Below are 22,359 nucleotides of genomic sequence, written 5' to 3'. Positions count from 1 at the left end.
ATGTACAAAGGGATCAGGGTGTCCTTGTACACCAATCACTGAAAGCAAACATGCAGGTGCAGCAAGCAGTTAAGGCAGCAAATGGTATGTTGGCCATCAAAGCGGGAGGACTTGAGTACAGGAGGAAGGGTGTCTTACTGCAGCTGTGCAGGGCCTTGGTGAGACCAAGCCTGGAGTATTCTGTGCAACTTTGGTATCCTTACCTAAGAAAGGATATACTTGCCATGGAAGGAGTGCAGTGAAGGTTCACCAGACTGATACCACTGGAGTCGCACCCAGCAGACAGGAAGATGGTTGTGATTGTTGAGGTCAATCATTTTAGTTCGAGGACATCACTGCAGGAGTTCCTCAGGGTAGTGTCCTAAGCCCAACCATCATCAACTGCTTCACCAATGACCTTCCCTCTATTATAAGGTCAGAAGTAGCTGATGACTGCACAATGTTCAGTGCCATTTGCGACGACTCTGAAACTGAAGCAGTCCATGTCCATATGCAGCCAAGACCAGGTTTAGGCTGCTAAGTGGCAATCACTTGGCAGGGTTGTTGTGTGAGGAGAGGCTGGGCTGATTAGGCCTGCATTCACTGGAGTTTAGAAGAATGAGAGGGGGTCTCATTGAAGTGTGTAAAATTCTGACAGGGCTGGACAGGCTGGAACAAAACAAAAACAGAATTACCTGGAAAAACTCAGCAAGTCTGGCAGCATCGGCGGAGAAGAAATCAGTCAACGTTTCGAGCCTCCATGGCCCTTCGGCAGAACTGCAGTTCTGCCGAAGGGCCATGGAGGCTCGAAACATTGACTGATTTCTTCTCCGCCGATGCTGCCAGACTTGCTGAGTTTTTCCAGGTAATTCTGTTTTTGTTTTGTTTTGGATTTCCAGCATCCGCAGTAGCTTTTAGCTTTTTGTTTTTATCTCTGGACAGGCTGGATGCAGGGATGATGTTTCCTTTGGCTGGGGATCTAGAACAAGGGGTCACAGTCTCAGGATATGGGGTAGGCCATTTAGGACTGAGATAAGGAGAAACTTCTTCACTCAGAGGGTGGTGAGCCTGTGGAATTCTCTACCACAGTGGAGTGTAGAGGGCAAATCACTGAATATATTTAAGAAGAAAACAGGTAGATTTCTAAACTCTAAAGGTGTAATGGGGTATGGGGAGAGAGCGTGGGAGTATGGCGCTGAGATAGAGGGTCAGCCATGATCATACTGAATGGTGGAGCAGGATTGAAGGGCCGAATGACCTACTCCTACTCCTGCTCCTAGTTTCTATGTAAAATGAGGCAATGAGCAAAACCATTCTGGAGTTGGAGTCATAACTGTGCATGTGGGAGTGCAGTCAGCAAAGATATTACAATAGGGAATTCAGTCCAATCATCTGCAGCTAATTCACCAATGAATGGCCTTCTCTTTCCTTCAATATGAACAAGTGTGGGGCTGTTTACAGACTATTCTCCAGTAGTGATGAAATAACCCATGTCAGTCTGCAAAGGGTCTGAATATCAAAGAAACTTGGACTGACAAAAGGTGGCTAACAGAAAACAGCTGCACAGTTCATTCCCAGGACTTACGGAAAGATCCTGGGCTGTTTTTGTCCTGAGAGAGGATATGACAGAAATGATCAAAATGACCATAGTTGGGGAAAATAGTTTCTAAAATGTGTTCATTTGTCCACCTTGTTAGAGTGGGTTTGATTCCGAGCCTCCATGCATTCTGTGCGCCATTAATAAAGTCATGAAAAGGTAGGAATATAATTGGCTGTTTAATGACCTTAATTATCTGCTGTCTGTCGATCTGTCAGTCACTGATCTGTCCTGAAACTCACATCTGATAACATTGGTCAGTGGTGAGAGGACATCAGGGAGACAGCCTGATGTAGGCCTATGCCAGTTAGCAACTCACCTGCCTCCATTCCTATCTTCACAGGACCAGTAAAACTCTGCCCAATGACGCGATTCTAAAGGATGTGCAGGGACAGAGGAACCTGTGGGTTCATGTACATTGGTCTTTGAAGGTGACAGGAAGCACTGTGAAAGTAGTCGCAAAGAATTTGGAATCTTGGTAAAAGCAAAATACTGCAAAGGCTGGAAATCTGAAATAAAAACAGAAAATGCTGGAAAAACTCAGCAGGTCTGACAGCAGATGTGGAGAGAGAAACAGAGTTGACATTTCGAGTTGATATTTTGAAGTAGTGGGGTGAATGGCATGGCAAGCGAATGAGAGCCCGCCCACCATGGAAACGGCGTGTTTACTGGGAATGTATAATTAACGTGGCGGGCTTGGGATGATACGGCAGGAAAAGCTGCCATTGCGGCCAACGGGTAAAATATCGACGATTCCGCCCACAGAGTTAACGTTTTGAGTCAAATATGACTCTTCTTCAGTTCTAAAGAGCGCGAGTTGACTATGACTTCTTCAGTTCTGAAGAGCGCGAGTTGACTATGACTTCTTCAGTTCTGAAGAGGAGTCACATTGGACTCAAAACATTAACTTTGTTTCTCTCTCCATAACTGCTGCCAGAGATGGTGAATATTCCTAGGATTTTCTGTTTTTATTTCAGATTTCCAGCATCCAGAGTATTTTGCTTTTATTTTAGAAGATATAGCAGATAGATGGGAACACCACCACCTGGATGTTCCCCTCCAAGTCAGTCACTAACCTCATTTGGAAATATATCGCCGGTCCTTCACTGTCGCTGGATCAAAATCCTGGAACTCCCTCCCTAACAGCACTGTGGGTGTACCTACACCACATGGACAGCAGCGGTTCAAGAAGGCAGCTCACCACCACCTTCTCAAGGGCAATTATGGGTGGCCAATAAATGCTGGCCTAGCCAGCAAAGCCCACAACCCATGAATGAATAAAATAAACGTTATGTTGAACCTGTATAGAGATCTGGTCCACAGCTTAAGTATTGGGCTCAGTTCTGGTCACCATACTATAGGAAGGGTGTGAGGATCCTTGAGAGGGTGCAGATAAGATTTTCCAGAATGGCCCCATGATGAGGGATTTTAGCTACAAGGTTAGATTGGAGAAGCTGGGATTGTTCTCCTTGATTATGACAGATTTGGATATGAGAAAGAAGAAATGTTCCCTGAGCTGATGGTACAAAGGCTCACAACTTGATTTTTAAGATTTTGGGCAAGAGATGCGGGGGGAATGTGAGGAAGAGCATTTTTACACAGTGACTGACTGATAATGGTTTGGAACTTGTTGACCCTGAGGGTGGTAGAAGCAGCAACAATCAATTATTTCAAAAGGAATTTGGATTGGCACTTGAGGGAAATAAATTTGCAGAGCTACGGGGAGAGAAAGGGGAAGTGAGACTGACTGGATTGCTCTACAGGTCCAGCATGGACCTAATGGACCTAATGGCCTTCCCTGTGCCATATCGAATCTAGGACTCTATGACACTCCTGTAAAGAAACTTTGGAAGAACCTTTTGTGCATGAAAGGTGCTATAGGAGTAGAAGTTGCTGTTGTATTGAATCTGCTTCCACCACCCTTTCAGCCAACAACGCACTGTGTAAGTATTTTTTCCTTCATTTCCTCAGCTTTGTATTTACCTGAACTCTGGTTACATGGTTCCCCATCTATCTGTTACTGGAAACAGACTCTCCTTAACCACTTTGTCAAACTCCAACATAGTTTTGAATACTTCTATCAAATCCCCCCCTTAACACAAGTACATAAGAAATAGGAGCAGAAGTAGACCATCCGGCCCATGAAGTCTGCACCACCATTCAATACGATCAACTCCACTTCCCTGCCCACTCCCCATATCCCTTAATTCCCCGAGAGACCAAAAATCTTAGCTTGCTCTTAGTTAAAAAAACATCCCCGTTTCTACAGTATCTCCATGTAACTGGAGTCTTTCATTTCTGGTAGTATTTTAGTAAAGATCCCATTCATCCTCTCTTAACATCCTTCTGAATGGGAAGTGTCCAGAGTTGAACACAATACATTATTCGAGGCCAAACTAATAACTGAGAAAGGTTTAGCATAATGAAATCATATTATAATAATAACTGATAAGGATTTAACATTATAATATCATCATTCCATATCATCCAAATGAATCTATCAGCCTGACTGACAGGAGAAGTGATTAATTTCATACCCCTTTGTTATTACAGGTCTGGTCACAGTTCTGTACATTGAACAGCCTTATGTCCTGGCACTTTGTCTCAAAGCAGGCCTATGAAATAGGAAATAGAACATATTGTCATCACGGTGTCACCATCATTAGGTTCAAAGGTGGACATACATTAGTGAGAACGGTCACACAGTGATTATCTAACTGGGTGAGTAATCCAGGAGTCGGAACTAATGACTTGAAAATGTCAATTCGAATCACAGCAAGACAGCTGGGTGAATTTAAATTAAATTAATTAAATACATTTGCAATACATCAGACACTAGGAATCATGCGGCGAGTAACTCACCTCCTGACCCCCCAAAGCCTGTCCACTGTCTACAAGGTACAAGTCAGGAGTGTGATGGAATACTCTCCACTTACCTGGTTGAGTGCAGTTCCAACAACATGCAAAAAGCTGGACACCACCCAGGACAAAGCAACATGTTTGATTGGCACCACATCCAAAAACATTCACTCCCTCCACCACTGACGCACAGTAGCAGCAGTGTGTACCATCTACAAGATGCACTGCAGGAATTCACCAAGGTTCCTTAGACAGCACCTCCCATGACTACTACCATCTAGAAGGATAAGGGCAGCAGACACATGGGAACACCACCATCTGGAAGTTCCCCTCCAAGTCACTCACCATCCTGATTTAGAAATATATCGCTGTTCCTTCACTGTCACTGTGTCAATATCCTGAACTCCGTCCCTAACAGCACTGTGGATGTACCTACACCACATGGACTGCAGTGGCTCAAGAAGGCAGCTCACCACCACCTTCTCAAGGGCAACTAGGGATGGGCAATAAATGCCGGCAGGATAGACCCAGCAGAGATGGTGGCACAGGGCTATACAGTCGGGAGCAAGTTGCCCTGGGAGTCCTCAACATCGACTCCAGACCTCATGAAATCTCATAATCACACTTTTTCTGCTTTATCTTACTGTTGTAAGGGTGGCTGAGTTGCTACTATTGATAGAATTGATCTGCAGACACTTCTTGGGTGGAAACATTAAGTTTATTTACAATATGCTCAGCAGTAACTACACGTGTGCTTTCAACTCTAACTCTATCTCTACACTGACTGCTGAGGGAGCCCACGCTACTCTCCTATTGGTTAATTAAGGTCATGTGATCTTCCTTAACAAGTATTATTCCTAAAGGTACACTACACACTAAACAAAACCATAATTACTACATTCCTCCCCCTTTAACTCGGCTATCCATATTATATTTACAAGTACATATTTTTCAAGGCAATATAATATTTACACTGGGTAAGGAATTTACATGTTCAGTCTTTCAGGTGGTTTCCTGGTACGTGTGGAATGTTGCAGCTCCACAACTTCGGATTCTTTGTCAGGAATCTCCTTTTCCAGAATTGCCTGAACATCAGGTGCTTCAGTGGGCACTTGCAATTCTGTATCCTCAACTCTTACAGGAACATCAGACATGTCAGTCCTGGGTTGTGTATCCTCAACAGGAAACGCAGACCCGGTCATGGTCACTGGTGGAACCAGATCTTGATGATTTGTCTCTCTTCTTTAAATGGTCCACATGTTTACGGATGATCTAGCCTTCCACCTCCACGTGGTAAGATAGAGGACCAGTCCCCGCACTTACTTCACCCGGTAACCACTTTGGTCCTTCCCCGAAGTTCTTCACGTGCACCTGCTTTCCCACAGTAAATTTCCCCTTCTAACTGTGCCAGTCGTGCCTAGTTTTCTGGCTTCCCTGACTCCTTTCCACTTTCCTCTCTAAATTCGGCATTATTAAGCTCAATCTCGTCCAGAGACGGCATTTCAACAATAACTCTGTAGGTGTGGCGCCTGTTGGTGTGTGAGGAGTAGTCCTGTAATGAAAAATAAAGTGTGCTAGCTTGGTTGCCAAAGAATCGCCAGTTAGCTTTCTCATACCTGCCTTGAACGTTTGAACCGCCCTTTTGGTCAGTCCGTTTGAGGAAGGTTGGTACGATGCAGTTTTCACATGAGTGATACCGTTGAGGCTGATAAACCATTGAAACTCAGCACTCATAAATGCCGTGCTGTTATCATAAACCATTACTTATGGTAGTCCATGAATGGCAAAACTCTGACGTAGTTTCTCAATTGTAGCGGCCGATGTTGGTGACTTCACCTCATATACATCCAACCATTTTGAATGGGCATCGACAATGAAACATTGTGCCTAGGAAAGGTCCAAGGTAGTCAATGTGTAACCGCACCCAGGGCCTACCCAGCCACTCCCATGACTGTAACGGAGCTGTCACTGGCAACTTTTGCGGTTGCTGACATTGCACACAGTGTTTTACTAAACTCTATTTCGCCATCCATCCCAGGCCACCATAGATAGCTGTGTGCTATGGTCTTCATTCGGGAAATTCCTGGATGGGCACTGTGTAGTTCAATGAAAAATGGCTCCCTTCCCTTTGGAGGAACGATCACTTGTGCTCCCCACAATAAGATACCCTCCTGGCTGGTTATTTCATGTCTTCTGTTGAAGTACAGTTTTATTTCGTCAGATGTGGGCTCCTGTGACCAACCATGTAGCACTTGTTCTCATACTTGAGACAGGACTGGGTCCTGACTTGTCCAGTCTCTGATCTGTCGAGCACATACCAGTGAGGAATCTTAGAAACTTAACAGTAAAACAAGTTTCTATGGAACTGGGATGTGCTCATCATTTTCTTGTGAAGGGTGGAAACATTAAGTTTATCTACAATATACTCAGCAGCAACTATATATGTGCTTTCAACTCCAACTCCACCTTTACACTGGCTGCTGAGGGAGGCCGTGCTACTCTCCTATTGGTTACTTCAGATCATGTGATCTTTCTTAACAAGTATTCTTCTTAAAGGTACATTACACACTAAACAAAACCATAATTACTATATAAACTTATAAACACTAATTAGGAGAAATATTCTAAGACTCTGCTTCCACTGCCTTTTGAGGAACAGGGCTTCAAAAATTCACTACCCTCTGAGTGAAAAAGAAATTCTCCTCATCTTTGTCTTAAATAAGCAATCCCTTATTTTTAAACCATGACCCTGAGGTCTAGATTCTCCCACAAGAGGAAACATCCTCTCCACATCCACCCTGTCAAGGCCCCTCAGGATCTTAAAGGTTTCGATCAAATCACCTCTTACTATTCTAAACTCCAGTGGATACAAACCTAACCTGTCCGACCTTTCCTCATAAAACAACCTGCCCATTCCTGGTATCAGTCTAGTAAACCTTCTCCGAACTGCTTCTAATGCATTTACATCCTTTCTTAAATAAGGAGACCAATACTCCAGATTTGGTCACCCCAGTACCCTGTACAACATAACCTCCCTGCTTTTGTATTCAATTCCCCTCACAATAAATGATAACATTCTACTAACTTTCCTAATTACCTGCTGTGCTTGCATTCAACCCTTTTGTTGTTTATGCACTAGGATACCCAAATCCCTCTGAATCCCTTTGAGAACTCTGCAATTTCACATTTGCCCACATTATACTCCATTTACCAGATCTTTGCCCACTCACCTAAACTAGCTATTTCACTTTGTAGCCTCCTTACATTCTCTTCACAATTTACTTTCCTATCTATCTTTGTGTCATCAGCAAATTTAGCAATTGTACCATCTGTCTCTTCATCCAAGTCATTTATATAAATTGTAAAAAGTTGAGGTCCCAGCACTGATCCCTGTGGCACACCACTCATTACATCCTGCCAAACAGAAAAAAATGCATTTATGCCTACTCTCTGTTTCCTGTTAGCGAGCCAATCATCTATCCCTGCCAATATGTTACTCCCTACATCATGAGCTTTTATTTTCTGCAATAATCTCTGATGTGGCACTTTATCAAATGCCTTCTGGAAATCTAAATACAGTACATCCATTGGTTCCCCTTTATCCACAGCACATGTTACTCCTTAAAAGAACTTGAATAAACTGGTTCAACATGATTTCCCTTTTACAAAACCATGTTGACTCTGTCTGATTGCCCGAAACTTTTCTAAGTGCCCTGCTATAACATCTTTAATAATAGCTTCTAACATTCTCCCTGATAACAGATGTTAAGCTACCTGGACTGTAGTTTCCTGCTTTCTGTTTCTCTCCCTTTTTGAATAAAAGAGTTACATTTGCTATTTTCCAATCTAACGGATTCCCAAATCTAGGGAATTTTGGAAAATTAAAACCACTGCATCGACTATTTCGCTAGCCACTTGGAAGACGTCTTCTTTCAAGGCCCTAGGTTGAAGTCCATCAGGACCGGCGGATTTGTCAGCCCGCAGTTCCAACAATTCGTTCAATACCACTTCCCTGGTGATTGTAGTTTTCCCAAGTTCCTCCCTCCCTCCCATTTCCTGATTTACAGCTACTTCCAGGATGTTACTTGTAACCTCTTTAGCGAAGACCAATGCAAAATACCTGTTCAATTCATCTGCTACCTTCTTATTTTCCATTATTAATTCCCCAGGCTCACTTTCTATTGGACCAACACTCACTTTGTTAGTTCTTCTTATTTAAATATCCATAGTAACTCTTACTATCCATCTTCATATTTCCAGCTAGCTTCTTTTACTCCCCCTTTTCCCCTCCTTATTTTTCCTCCTTATTAATCTTCTTGTCATTTTTTGCTGTTCTTTATATTTTTTCCAATCTTATGACCTGCCACCCATCTTTGCACAATTATATGCTTTATCTTTAAGTTTGATACTGTCTTTAACTGTTTTATTTAACCACAGATGGTGGGCCCTTGCCTCGGAATTTTTCTTTCTCATTCGAATGTACCTATTCTGTGTATTCTGAAATATCCCTTTAAATGTCTGCAACAGGATCTCTATTGACCTATCCCTTCACCTAAATTGCCAGTTCACTTTAGCTAGCTTTGCTTTCATGCCCTCATAATTACCCTTATTTAAGTTTAAAATATTAGTCTTGTATCCACTCTTTGCTCCCTCAAAGTGAATGTAAAATTCAACCATATTATGATCACTGCTACCTAGGATTGCCTTCACTATGGAGTTATCAATTAATCCTATCCCGTTGCTCAGTACCAGGTCTAGTATAGCCTGCTCTCTGGTTGGCTCCAGAACGTGCTGTTAAGAAACTATTTCAACAACATTCTATGAACTCCTCATCCACGCTACCTTTGCCCATCTGACTGTTCCAGTCTATATGCAGATTAAAATCCCTCATGATTAAGGCTGTACCTATCTGAAAAACTCCTATTATCTCTTCTTTTATATTCTGCGCTACCGTGTAGTTACAATTAGGGGGCCTGTACATCACTCCCACAAGTCACTATTTGCCTTTATCATTTCTCATCTCAACCCAAACCACTTCTACATCCTGGCTTCCTGAACTCAGGTCACCCACCTCTAATGTGCTAATGCCATCATTAATTAACAGAGCCAGCCCTCCACCTTTTCCTAACTTCCTGTCCTTCCTAAATGCCACGTACCCTTCAATAATCAGGACCCAATCCATGACATCTTGCAGCCATGTCTCTAATGGCTATCAGATCGTGTTTTTTTGTTTATATTTGCGTTATCAGTTCACCTGTTTTGTTTTGAATTCTACCTGCATTTAGATACAGAGCCTTTAGTTTTGTCATTTTATTATTTTTTTAACTTCTAGCCTTATCTACTGATTTACTCTTCGATTCATACTCTCTGTCCCTTCCTGTCATGTTCCGTTTATCATTTCCCATATTTGTACATTTCTCTCCTAACATGTCTCTACTCTTTGGTTTACCACATCTTCCCAAATTTGACCCCTTTCCCCCAGTTACAATTTTGATTCCAATTTATTTGCCCCAGGTCTGTTCCTATCCCACTGAAGTTGGCTTTCCCCCAATTAATTAATCTGACTCTGAATTGCTCTCCGTCCTTAATCAACCTAAACATTATGATACAATTATTACTGACCCCTAAGTCATGACCACAGCCGGTGTTAATTGCAGTGCAATCCAAGTCCCAGAGGGAAATGTGGCTCACGAGCCACAACCTTTTTTTTTGTATTCTAACACTGAGGAGAAGCTGTATCTCAGCAGTCAGAGGTCCAGTAACACTTTGCAGTTTTTAAAAATTAAGCATACAAGTTTTATTAACAAACATAAAAGAAAACCTAAACACACAAGATTAGTTACTCAATTAAGGTTAGTCTTCAAAACAATCCCCCAAAACTCTCTACTTGATCAAACCCACAACTAAACAACTTCTAGACAACACTCCTTTATGGATATTTAATTATGGAATCCAGTATTATCACACAAGGCAGACTGCTGTAGCTTCAATAAAGGTGTACCACATGACCTGTACCCTTTCCACTTCGCTATGGAATTTACTTTGGAATGAAACTGCTTGCTGCAGCTCAAGGCTTCTCAGCAGCTCAAACAGCTCCAGCCATCTCCAGCTTAGCGGCTCAATAGTAATCCAGCTCAATAGTTAAAAAGACAGCTATCCACAGTAACTCTAACATACCATTTTCCCCTTTCATGACAGTCCTGTTGTTCTCACACCCCTTTGAAGCTCAAACCCTTCCAAATATATGACCTTTCATGTCTCCATCTTGTCTTTGCTTTTGGGTCAATGGAAATAAATGTCCCCACTACTATTTACCTCTGGACTCCTGCAAGATACAGACATTTTCCTTTCCACCTATGGCCCCTTCGATATTAAAACAACCTCTCAACTTATCTAAAAATGCAAATGTTAGATCTAACCTATTTACTTGTATGTCAAACTTAACAACTTTAACCTTTTCATGTTTCCAAACCCCCAGACAACCTGACTGCTAGCAAACTCTTGCCCAGCTTAATGACACACACAAACAAACAAACACACACACCCTTTTTTACAGGATAACACAACACACCCCAAAATATTTTTTAAAAAATCCATTCTCTTGCACCTACATGTTCTCTAACTGATATTTAATCCACTTGGCCCACCTCATTTCCAACATCCAGCAGTGTCTCTCCTCATCTTCAACTGGAAACATACTGTTGTCAAATTCTCCTGAACTCCCACCTCGATGAACTGTTGCCCCCTCCACTACTACTATCCCAGTCTATATTTGGATAATTAAAGTCTCCCATTATAACTACTCTATAATTCTTGCGTCTGTCTGTAATTTCCTTGCAAATTCATTTCTCTATACTTTTCCCACTAATTGGTGGCCCACATAGTACCCCAGGGGTGTAATGGTATTTCTATTGTTCCTTAGATTCTGTCCTTAACCCCACTCTGTGACTTTCTTGCTCACCAGCACTGCAATGCTATCCTCAATCAATGCCATTACACCTCTTCCTTTCACTCCCTTCCCTATCTTTCCTGAACACCTTATATTAAGGAATGTTTAATTCAGTGCAAATGGAGATAAATAGGTATGATTTGGTGGCGATTACTGAGACGTGGTTACAGGGAGAACAAGTTTGGGAGTTGAATATCCAAGGGTACTCAGTGTTTTGGAAGGATAGGCAGAAAAGAAAAGGAGGTGGTGTAACTTTGTTAGTAAAGGAAGAGATCAGTGCTATAGTGAGGAATGATATAGGCACTAGAGAGCAAGACGTAGAGTCAGTCTGGGTAGAAATAGGAAATAGCCAGGGAAAGAAGTCCCTGGCGGGAGTAATCTATAGGTCCCCAAACAGCAGTTTAGCAGTAGGGCACAGTATAGACCAGGAAATACTGGGAGCATGTAAGAAAGGCACGGCAATAATCATGGGTGATTTTAATACGCATATAGACTGGACTAATCAAACTGGCAAGGGTAGCCTCGAGGGAGAGTTCATAGTGTGTATTAGAGATTGTTTCTTGGAGCAATATGTTGTGGAACCAACCAGGGAGCAGGCTATTCTGGATTTGGTTTTGTGCAATGAGATGGGATTAATTAATGATCTCATAGTAAAAGATCCTCAAGGGAAGAGTGATCATAGCATGCTAAAATTTCAAGTTCCGTTTGAGAGCGAGAAACTTGAGTCCCACACTCGTGTTCTGGAGTTAAACAAAGGTAACTACATAGGTATGAGGGCAGATTTGGCCCTAGTGGACAGGGCAGGGAGGCTACAAGGTAGGACAGTTGATGAACAGTGGCAGATATTTAAGGAGATATTCAATTCCTCCCAAGTAAAATATATTCCAAAGAGGAAGAAAGATGGTAAGAGCGGGAAAAAGCATCCATGGCTAAGCAAGGAAATTAAAGATAACCTAGAGGCAAAAACTAAGCCATACCAAATTGCAAAGGTCAGTGGCAGGCTGGAAGATTGGGAAATTTTTAAAGATCAACAAAGGGTTACTAAAAAAATAATAAAAAGAACAAAAATTATGAAAGAAAACTAGCACAAAATGTAAAAACTGATAGCAAAAGCTTCTCCAAGTATATAAAAGGAAAGAGAGCAGCTGAAGTGAATGTTGGTCCCTTGGAGGATGAGACTGGGGAGTTAATAGTGGGGAACGCAGAAATGGCAGAGACGCTTAATCAATATTTTGCCTCAGTTTTCATGGCGGAGGACACTAATACCACCCCAATAGTAACAGGTAGTGCAGAGAATATAGAGGAGGAACTTAGAACAATCACCATCATCAGAGAAAAAGTACTGAGCAAACTATTGGGATTAAAGAGCGAAAAGTCCCCAGGACCTGATGGCTTACATCCCAGGGTCTTAAAGGAAGTGGCAGTGGAGATAGTGGATGCATTGGCTATAATATTCCAAAATTCCCTGGATTCAGGAAAGGTTCCAGTGGATTGGAAAAACGGTAATATATTTCACCCTTATTCAAAAAGGTGGGGTAGGCAAAAAGTAGGAAACTATAGACTATAATTGGCTTAGTTGTAGGGGACAGAGGGTGATGACAGAAGGATGCTTTAGTGACTGGAAGCCAGTGTCCAGTGGCGTACCACAGGGATCTGTGCTGGGTCCCCTATTATTTGTCATTTATATAAACGACATAGATGACTATGTGGGGGGGTTGGATTAGTAGGTTTGCAGATGACACAAAGATTGGCCGGGTGGTTAACAGTAAGGTTGAGTGTCTTGGCCTACAGGAAGATATAGACGGGATGGTCAAATGGGCAGATAAGTGGCAGATGGAATTTAACCCTGAAAAGTGGGAGGTGATACACTTTGGAATAAGTAATTTGACAAGGAAATATTCAATGAACGGCATGGCACTAGGAAGTTCTGAGGAACAAAGGGACCTTGGCGTGTGTGTCCATAGATCTCTGAAGGCAGAGGGGCATGTTAGTGGGGTGGTGAAAAAGGCATATGGGACACTTGCCTTTATCAATCGAGGCATAGATTACAAAAGTAGGGAGATCATGTTGGAGTTGTATAGAACCTTGGTGAGGCCACAGCTGGAGTACTGTGTGCAGTTCTGGTCGCCACATTATAGGAAGGATGTGATTGCACTGGAGGGGGTGCAGAGGAGATTCATCAGGATGTTGCCTGGGATGAAACGTTTAAGTTATGAAGAGAGTTGGATAGACTTGGGTTGTTTTCATTGGAGCAGAGAAGACTGAGGGGCGACCTGATCGAGGTGTACAAGATTATGAGGGGAATGGACAGGGTGGATAGGGAGCAGCTGTTCCCCTTAGTTGAAGGGTCAGTCACGACGGGACACAAGTTCAAGGTGAGGGGCAGGAGGTTTAGGGGGGATGTGAGGAAAAACCTTTTTACCCAGAGGATGGTGACGGTCTGGAATGCACTGCCTGGGAGGGTGGTGGATGCGGGTTGCCTCACATCCTTTAAAAAGTACCTGGATGAGCACTTGGCATGTCATAACATTCAAGGCTATGGGCCAAGTGCTGGTAAATGGGATTAGGTAGGTAGGTCAGGTGTTTCTCACGTGTCGGTGCAGACTCGATGGGCCGAAGGGCCTCTTCTGCACTGTGTTTCTATGATTCTGTGATATGGACAGGTTAGGTGAATGAGACAAAATTTGGCAGATGGAGTTTAACGTGGATAAGTGTGAGGTTATCCATTTTGGTCGGAAGAATAAAAAAGCGACTTATTATTTAAATGGAGAGAAACTTCAGAATGCTTCAGTGCAGAGGGATCTGGGTGTCCTCGTGCATGAATCGCTGAAAGCTAGTATGCATGTACAGCAGGTAATAAGGAAGGCAAATGGAATTTTGGCATTTATTGCTAAAGGAATAGAGTATAAAAATAGGGAAGTGTTGTTGCAACTGTACAAGGCATTGGTGAGACCGCACCTGGAGTACTGTGCACAGTTTTAGTCTCCTTACTTGCGGAAGGATGTAGTTGCACTGGAGGTGGTTCAGAGGAGGTTCACTAGATTGATTCCAGAGATGTGGGGCTTGTTTTGTGAGGAGAGGTTGAGCAGTTTAGGCCTATACTCGCTAGAGTTTAGAAGGATGAGAGGAGATCTAATTGAGGTATATAAGATACTAAAGGGGATAGGCAAAGTAGACGTGGAGCGGATGTTTTCCCTTGTGGGGCATTCTAGAACGAGAGGCCATAGTTTTAGGCTAAGGGATGGTAGATTTAAATCAGAGATGAGGAGGAATTACTTTTCTCAAAGGGTCGTGAATCTGTGGAATTCACTACCTCAGAGTGCAGTGGATGCCGGGCACTGAATAAATTTAAGGAGGAGATAGACAGATTTTTAATTAGTAAGGGATTGAAAGGTTGTGGGTAGAGGGCGGGAAATTGGAGTTGAGGCCGAAATGAGGTCAGCCATGATCGTAATGAATGGCGGGGCAGGCTCGAGGGGCTGAATTGCCGACTCCTGCTCCTAGTTCTTATGTTCTTATCTTCTTAACACCCAGTCCTGCCTTTATTTGAGCCTGGTCTCCATTCTTACCTCTACATCATATTTCCACCTGCCTTTTTGTGCCTACATCTCACCAATTTTATTTACCACACTCCACATATTCACATCCATGCACAGTAACCCTAATATAGACTTTATTACCTTCCCTTGCTCTGACCCCACCTGGTGTCTCACTATTTCCCTACTCTAGTGCTATTTATCTCTCCCAGTATTCAGTGCACCTTGGTATTCCTCTCTAATATTACTTCCTGATTCCACATCGCTGCCAAGTTCGTTTAAACCCTCCTTTAAAACATTAGCAAACCACCTCGCAAAGACATGTGTTCCTCCCCTGCTCAGGTGCAGCCCTCCAGCCAGCAAAGGTCCCATCTGCCCCAGAACCAGTCCCCAATGTCCCAAGAATTGAAAGTCCTCCCTCCTGCACCATCTCTGCAGTCACACATTAATCTGTTTTCTGCCCCTATTTCAATGCTCGTTCCCATGATGTGTCAGGAGGAGCTGTGAATGGGGACAGCAGAATTGCCAGCAACAGGTGATGCCGAGTAAAAACTAAATGGGGACAGAGGATGATTGAATTTTTTGATGAAGGTGGGTGGATGAGGGCAGTGCAGTTGATGTTATTTACGTGGGGAGTGGGAAGTGAGAAATGAACAGCAATGAGGCGACAGAGCGGGGCAGAGGGTGAATGTGTTAGAGCGGAGGAATGGGGGAGTTGGGAGCAGCCCAGAGGAGAATATATGCCTTTGACAATGGAGTGGGGAGGGAGATGGTGGGCAAGATAAATATATTAAAGACAACAGGATAACCAGGGAAAGAGTAGGGCCCATTAGGGACCAAAGTGACAATCTGTGCGTGGAGCCGGAGGATGTAGGTGAGCTTTTAAATGATTACTTTTCATCAGTGTTCACTCTGGAGAAGGGTGATGTACTTGAACAAATTGGCATTGAAAGGGAAGAGGTGTTAGCGGTTTTAGCGGGTTTAAAAATCCCCAGGGCCAGATTAAATGTATCCCAGGTTGCTATGTGAGGCAAGGGAGGAGATTGCAGAGGCTCTGACACTAATTTTCAAATCCTCTCTGGCCACAGGAGAGGTGCCAGAGGACTGGAGGGCAGCAAATGTGGTACCATTATTCAAGAAGAGTAGCAGGGATAAACCAGGTAATTACAGGCCAGTGAGTCTCACATCAGTGGTCGGGAAACTATTGGAAAAATTTCTGAGGGACAAGATTAATCTCCACTTGGAGAGGCAGAGATTAATCAGGAACAGTCAGCATGGTTTTGTCAGGGGGAGATCATGTCTAACAAATCTGACTGAATTTTTCGAGGAGGTGACCAGTTGTGTTGGTGAGAGTAGTGCAGTTGATGTAGTCTACATGGATTTCAGTGAGGCTTTTGACAAGGTCCCACATGGGAGAATGGTCAAGAAGGTAAGAGCCCAGGGGATCCAGGGCAATTTGGCAAATTGGATTCAAAATTGGCTTAGTGGCATGAGGCAGAGGGTGATGGTCGAAGGTTGTTTTTGTGATTGGAAGCCTGTGATGAGTGGTGTACCGCAGGGATCGGTGCTGGGACCCTTGCTGTTTGTAGTGTACATTAATGATTTAGACGTGAATATAGGAGGTATGATCAGTAAGTTCGCAGATGACAGGAAATTGGTGGTGTTGTAAATAGTGAGGAGGAAAGCCTTAGATTACAGGATGATATAGATGGGCTGGTAAGATGGGTAGAGCAGTGGCAAATGGAATTTAATCTTGAGAAGTGTGAGGTGATTCATTTTGGGAGGATTAACACAGCAAGGGAATACACAATGAATGGTAGGATCCTAGGAAGTACAGAGGATCAGAGGGACCTTAGTGCACATGTCCATAGATCCCTGAAGGCAGCAACACAGATAGATAAGGTGGTTAAGAAGGCATATGGGACACTTGACTTTATTAGCTGAGGTTTAGAATATAAGAGCAGGGAGGTTATGTTGTAGCTGTATAAAATGCTAGTTAGGCCACAGCTGGAGTACTGTGTGCAGTTCTGTTCTCCACACTATAGGGAGGATGTGATTGCAATGGAGAGGGTGCAGAGGAGATTCACCAGGATGTTGCCTGGGCTGGAGTGTTTCAGTTATGAAGAGAGACTGGATAGGCTAGGGTTGTTTTCCTTAGAGCAGAGAAGGCTGAGGGGGGACCTGATAGAGGTATACAAAATTATGAGGGGCATAGATAGGGTAGACAGGAAGAAACTTTTCCCCTTAGTGGAGGTGTCAATTACCAGGGGGCATAGATTTAGGTAAGGGGCAGGGGGTTTATAGGGGATTTGAGGAAACATTTTTTTAACCCAGAGGATGGTTGGAATCTGGAACTCACTGCCTGAGGGGGTGGTAGAGGCAGGAACCCTCACAACATTTAAGAAGTATTTAGATGAGCACTTGAAATGCCATAGCACACAGGGCTACAGGCCAAGTGCGGGAAAATGGGATTAGAATAGAGAAGTGCTTGATGGGTAGCATGGACAGGATGGGCCGAAGGGCCTGTTTCTGTGCTGTATAACTCTATGACTGTATAAGCAGTATGAAGACTAGGATGGTAGGAAGTGTATGACCTTGAATGGGGACAGTGGAACAGTGCCAAGACGTCTCGTGTTAAATATTTCTTTCTACTGACTCGGAGTCGATTACCTTGTTGTCTCCACACTTGGTTCCTTGTCGAACTAGGTCTGGAGCGCTGGAATCTTGGAAAGTAGAAAATGTCCCTCGGCATTCATACTTCACACCCTTAATAACGAATTTGGTGGTCAAAATACTCAGATATCCTCCTCGGAGTGGAGTTGCATTTCCACCCTTACACTGGATTTTTCCACAATCTACATCCCTGTAAGAGAGACACAAGCAACTGAGGCCTTCTACCTTCTACCTTCTCAATTTACTGAGGTCACTAGTGCTATAAGGTCAGTCAGTCTGAATGTGTGAGATTATCTTTGTGTCTGTTATTTTCAGCCTCATTCAGAGTGTTTTTATCTGGTTTTAGGTGCGATTCTAAATTTCACTATGGTAGTAAGGCCATTCAGTCCATCCTGCTCACCCAACTATAGAAGCAACGGTGCCAAATGGGCATCCAAATTGTTCTTCAATGAACCAAATGTTTCTTCTTCCACACCCTCGAGATATTGAGCATGAACACAAGGTTAAGTGTCTTATCACCTTATGAATAAAACCATAGAATGGTTACAGCACAGAGGGTGACCATTCAACCCATTGAATGCATGCTAGCTCTCTGTAAGAGCAGCTCAGTTAGTCCCACTCTCCTGTCCTTCCCCATAGCCATCCAGTTGATTTTTCAGTTCCTTTATTCTTTCACGGGATGTGGGTGTTGCTGGCAAGTCCAGCATTTTTTTGTCCATCCCTAATTGCCCTTGCTAGGCCATTTCAGAGGGCAGGTAAGAGTCAACCACATTGCTGTGGGTCTGGAGTCACATGAAGGCCAGACCGGGTAAGGACGGCAGATTTCCTTCCCTAAAGGACATTGCTGAGCTAGATGGGTTTTTTCAATAATCAATGATAGTTTCATGATCGCTATTACTGACACTAAGTTATATTCCAGGTTTATTCATTTAAATTCCACCAGCTGCCATAGAACCATAGAAAAATTACAGTGCAGAAAGAGGCCATCCAGCCCATTGTGTCTGCGCCTCAAAAGAGAGGAAAAAGAAACTAGCTGCTCATTTTAATCCCGCTTTCCAGCACCTGGCCTGTGGCCTTGCAGCTTACAGCACTTCAGATGCAGATCCAGCTACCTTTTCAATTAGTCGAGTTTCACCCTCAACCACCAACTTAGGCAGTGAATTGCAGACACCCACCACCCTCTGGGTGACAAATGTTTCCTCATGTCCCCTCTAATCCTTCTACCAATCACCTTAAACCTCTGCCCCCTGGTAATTGACCCCTCAGCGAGGGGGAAACAAGCTTTTCCTGTTGACCCTATCCAGGCCCCTCATAATTTTATACTCCTCAATTAGGTCACCCCTCAGCCTCCTCTGTTCTAAGGAAAATGACCCCAGCCTATCCAATCTCTCCTCATAGCTGTTATTTTCAAGCCCTGGCAGCATTCTTGTAAACCTCCTCTGTATCTCTCCAGAACAACTATGTCCTTCCTGTAATGTGGTGACCAGAACTGTGCACAAAATTCCAGCTGTGGCCTAACCAGCATTTTATACAGTTCCATCATTACATCCCTGCTCTTGTATTCAATACCTCACCCAATAAAGGAAAACATTCCATATGCTTTCTTTACCACCTTATCCACCTGTCCTGCCATATTCAAGGACCTGTGGACATGCACTCCAAGGTCTTTCACTTCCTCAAATCCTCCTGTTTATTGAGTATTCCTTGCTTTGTTTGCCCTCCCCAAATGCATTACCTCACACCTTTCCAGATTGAATTCCAATTGCCACTTCTCCGTCCACTCAACCAAACCATTGATATCAATCTGGAGTCGACAGCTATCCTCAGTGGGACTTGAACCTGTGTCCTCAGAGCATTAGCCTGGCTCTCTGGATTATTAGTCCAAAGACATTACCACTTCACCACCATCTCCCCACAAGTTAATAATCCAATTCCTTTTTGAAAACTACAATTGAATCGGCCTTCACCACACCCTCAAGCTGTGCTCATTCCAGATGCTAATTACTTGCTGTGTAACGAGGTTGTTTCTCATGTCGTCGTTACTGTGATGGTCACCAGAAATCAATGTCCCTGGATTCTCAATCCTACCATCAATGGGAACAGTTTCCCTCTATTTACCCTGTCCAAACTCCTCATGACTTTGAATATCTTTATCAAATCTCCTCACAACCTTCTCTTTTCAAAGAAGATCAAGCCAGCTTCTCCAGTCTATACTTACTCATTTCCTCTCTGAACGTACTACACTCTGCCTGGTTTCTTTTCCTGCTTCACCATACTCACTGTCTTTTGTCTTCTCTGGGCCTCTAGTTTTGTTTGCCCCACCTTTCCCCCTCGAGGCAATGCAGCCTGACTGTACCTGAACCATCACCTCTTTAAAGGCTGCCATTGTCCGTTAGGGGTTTCCCTGCCAATCTTTAATACCACGATAGGTTCACTCTCAACCCACTGGAATTGGCCTTCCTCCAATTCATTATGTTTAATTTAGATTGCTCCTTCTCCACTTCCTACTGACACTCCAGCCACTTCAGCCATCTCATTCCACAGAACCAGATCCAGATCCAGCAATGGCCATTTCAATATTATGCCAGAAACATACTAATTTAGAAAATCCATGAGGTGCTGTGGGCCATCAGCAGCAGCAGAATTGCACTTTAACACAATCTGTAACCTCATGACCCAGCATATCCCCCACTCTACCATTACCACCAAGCCAGGGGATCAACCCTGGTTCAATGAAGAGTGTAGGAGGGCATGCCAGGAACAGCACCAGGCATATATAAAAATGAGGTGTCAATCTGATGAAGCTATAACACAGGACTACTTGTGTGCTGAACAGCATAAGCAGCAAGTGATAGACAGCTTAGCGATCCCACATCCGATGGATCAAAGCAAGCTCTGCAGTCCTACCATGTCCAGTCATGAATGGTGGTGGACAATTAAACAACTCACGGGAGGAGGTGGCTCCACAAATATCCCCATCCTCAGTGATGGGAGAGCCCAGCACATCAGTGCAAAAGATAAGCATTTGCAGCCATCTTCAGCCAGAAGTGCTGAATGGATGATCCATCTCAGCCTCCTCCGGAGGTCCCCAGCATCCTCACTGGAAGCTTTGCTAGTGCTGGTGGGGAGGGTTTGAATGAGGTTGGCAGTGGGATGGGGGAACCTGGGAGGGAGTTGAGATTGGAGGGAAGCAAAACTGGTAACAGGAAATAGAAAAGTAGAAAGCATAAACAGAAGACAGACAGAGCATAGACACACATCAAATAGGACCAGAATAGAGAAAGTTCAAAAATCAAAATAAAAGAAAGGTATTCTATCTGCACATAGCATTGACAAAAAGGCTGATGATCTGAATGCAGACATTAAGGTAAATGGGTACAATTTAATTAAGGAGACGTGGCTACAGGGTGACCAAGATTAGGAATTGAATATTTAAGGATATTCAGCATAAAGGAGGGATCGGCAAAAAGATAAAGAGGTGGGGTAGCACTGCTAATAAGGGATGAGATCAGTACGTTGGTCAGAGAGGTTCTTAGATTGAAGGATCAAGATGTACAATCACTCAGCAGGTCTGGCAGCATCGGTGGAGAAGAGCAAAGTTGACGTTTTGAGTCCTCATGACCCTTCAACAGAACAGCTCTTCTCCGCCGATGCTGCCAGACCTGCTGAGTTTTTCCAGGTATTTCTGTTTTTGTTTTGGATTTCCAGCATCCACAGTTTTTTGTTTTTATATAAGATGCAGAATCACTTTGGTTGAAGCTAAAAAAAAACAGCAAGGGGCAGCAAACATTGTTGGGAGTTGTTTAAAGGCCACCAAGCTGTAGTGGCAATGTTGGGCACTGTATAAATCAGGAAATTAGAAATGCATGTAATGTGAGTAATGCAGTGATAATTGGCAACTACAATTTGCATATAGACTGGGTTAACCTAACCAGCATGAGGAGGAATTCCTGGAATGTGTACGAGATGGGTTTCTCAAAGAGACCTGGGTGTCCTTGTACACCAATCACTGAATGCAAGTTTCCAGGTGCAGCCAGCAGGTAAGAAGGCAAATGGTAAATTGGCCTTCATTGCGAGAGGACTTAGCTGCACTGGAGTGCTGTTTTGGGCTGCAGTACAGTGCTTCAGCTGGAGTTTGGTGACTGAGGGAGTTCGGTGAGAAGGGAGGAAAGCAGTGGTCTAGGTAAGTAGGACCTGGTGAGTAAATTAGAAAAGTGCAATATTTTTAAACAGGTAGCTATGCTTGGGTTTAACTGAGATGCACCAGGAATAAGGGGAATTTAGGGCTAATATAATAAAGTAGTATAAATAATTCAAAGTTGAATATAGTTAACATAAGGACGTAGAGTTAAGACATGGCAGGGCAGCTCAGTCCAGTGGAATGTGTGTCCTGTAATATGTGGGAAGTCATGGACACAACTGATGTTCTAGCTGACCACATGTGCAGGAAGTGCTGCCAGCTGCAGAAACCTGAGCTCCGGGTTTCAGAGCTCGAGCAGCAGCTGGGGTCACTGTGGCGCATCCATGAGGCTGAGAGCTACATGGATAGCGCGTTTAGAGAGGTGGTCACACCACAGCTTAAGGGGCTGGAGACAGAGAGGGAATGGGTGACCACCGGGCAGTCCAAGAGAAGGAGGCAGGTAGTGCAGGAGTCCCCTGGGGTCCCGCTCACAAATCGGTTTTCCGTTTTGGAAGCTGGTGAGGGAGCTGGTTCCTCACCGGAGCGCAGTCAGAGCCAAGTTTGTGGCACCACGAGCAGATCGGCT

General features: G+C 43.7%; 1 protein-coding gene across 1 annotated transcript in view; it reads right to left on the bottom strand.

The window, feature by feature from the left end:
- LOC144680096 (disintegrin and metalloproteinase domain-containing protein 12-like) overlaps nucleotides 1-22,359 on the bottom strand; it is a 268,407-nt gene that overhangs the window by 67,842 nt on the left and 178,206 nt on the right. Inside the window, exons 17-18 of the mRNA XM_078541258.1 lie at nucleotides 17,591-17,783; nucleotides 4,114-4,191 (exon numbers count right to left, since the gene is read on the bottom strand). Coding sequence (XP_078397384.1) covers nucleotides 4,114-4,191; nucleotides 17,591-17,783 — 271 coding nt within the window. The remainder of the gene's footprint in view (nucleotides 1-4,113; nucleotides 4,192-17,590; nucleotides 17,784-22,359) is intronic.

Source organism: Cetorhinus maximus, chromosome 1 (genome assembly GCF_964194155.1).
Source record: "Cetorhinus maximus chromosome 1, sCetMax3.hap1.1, whole genome shotgun sequence".
Classification (NCBI taxonomy): domain Eukaryota; kingdom Metazoa; phylum Chordata; class Chondrichthyes; order Lamniformes; family Cetorhinidae; genus Cetorhinus; species Cetorhinus maximus.
The sequence above is the reverse complement of the archived record's forward strand: the minus strand, read 5'-3'. Positions and strand labels throughout refer to the sequence as shown.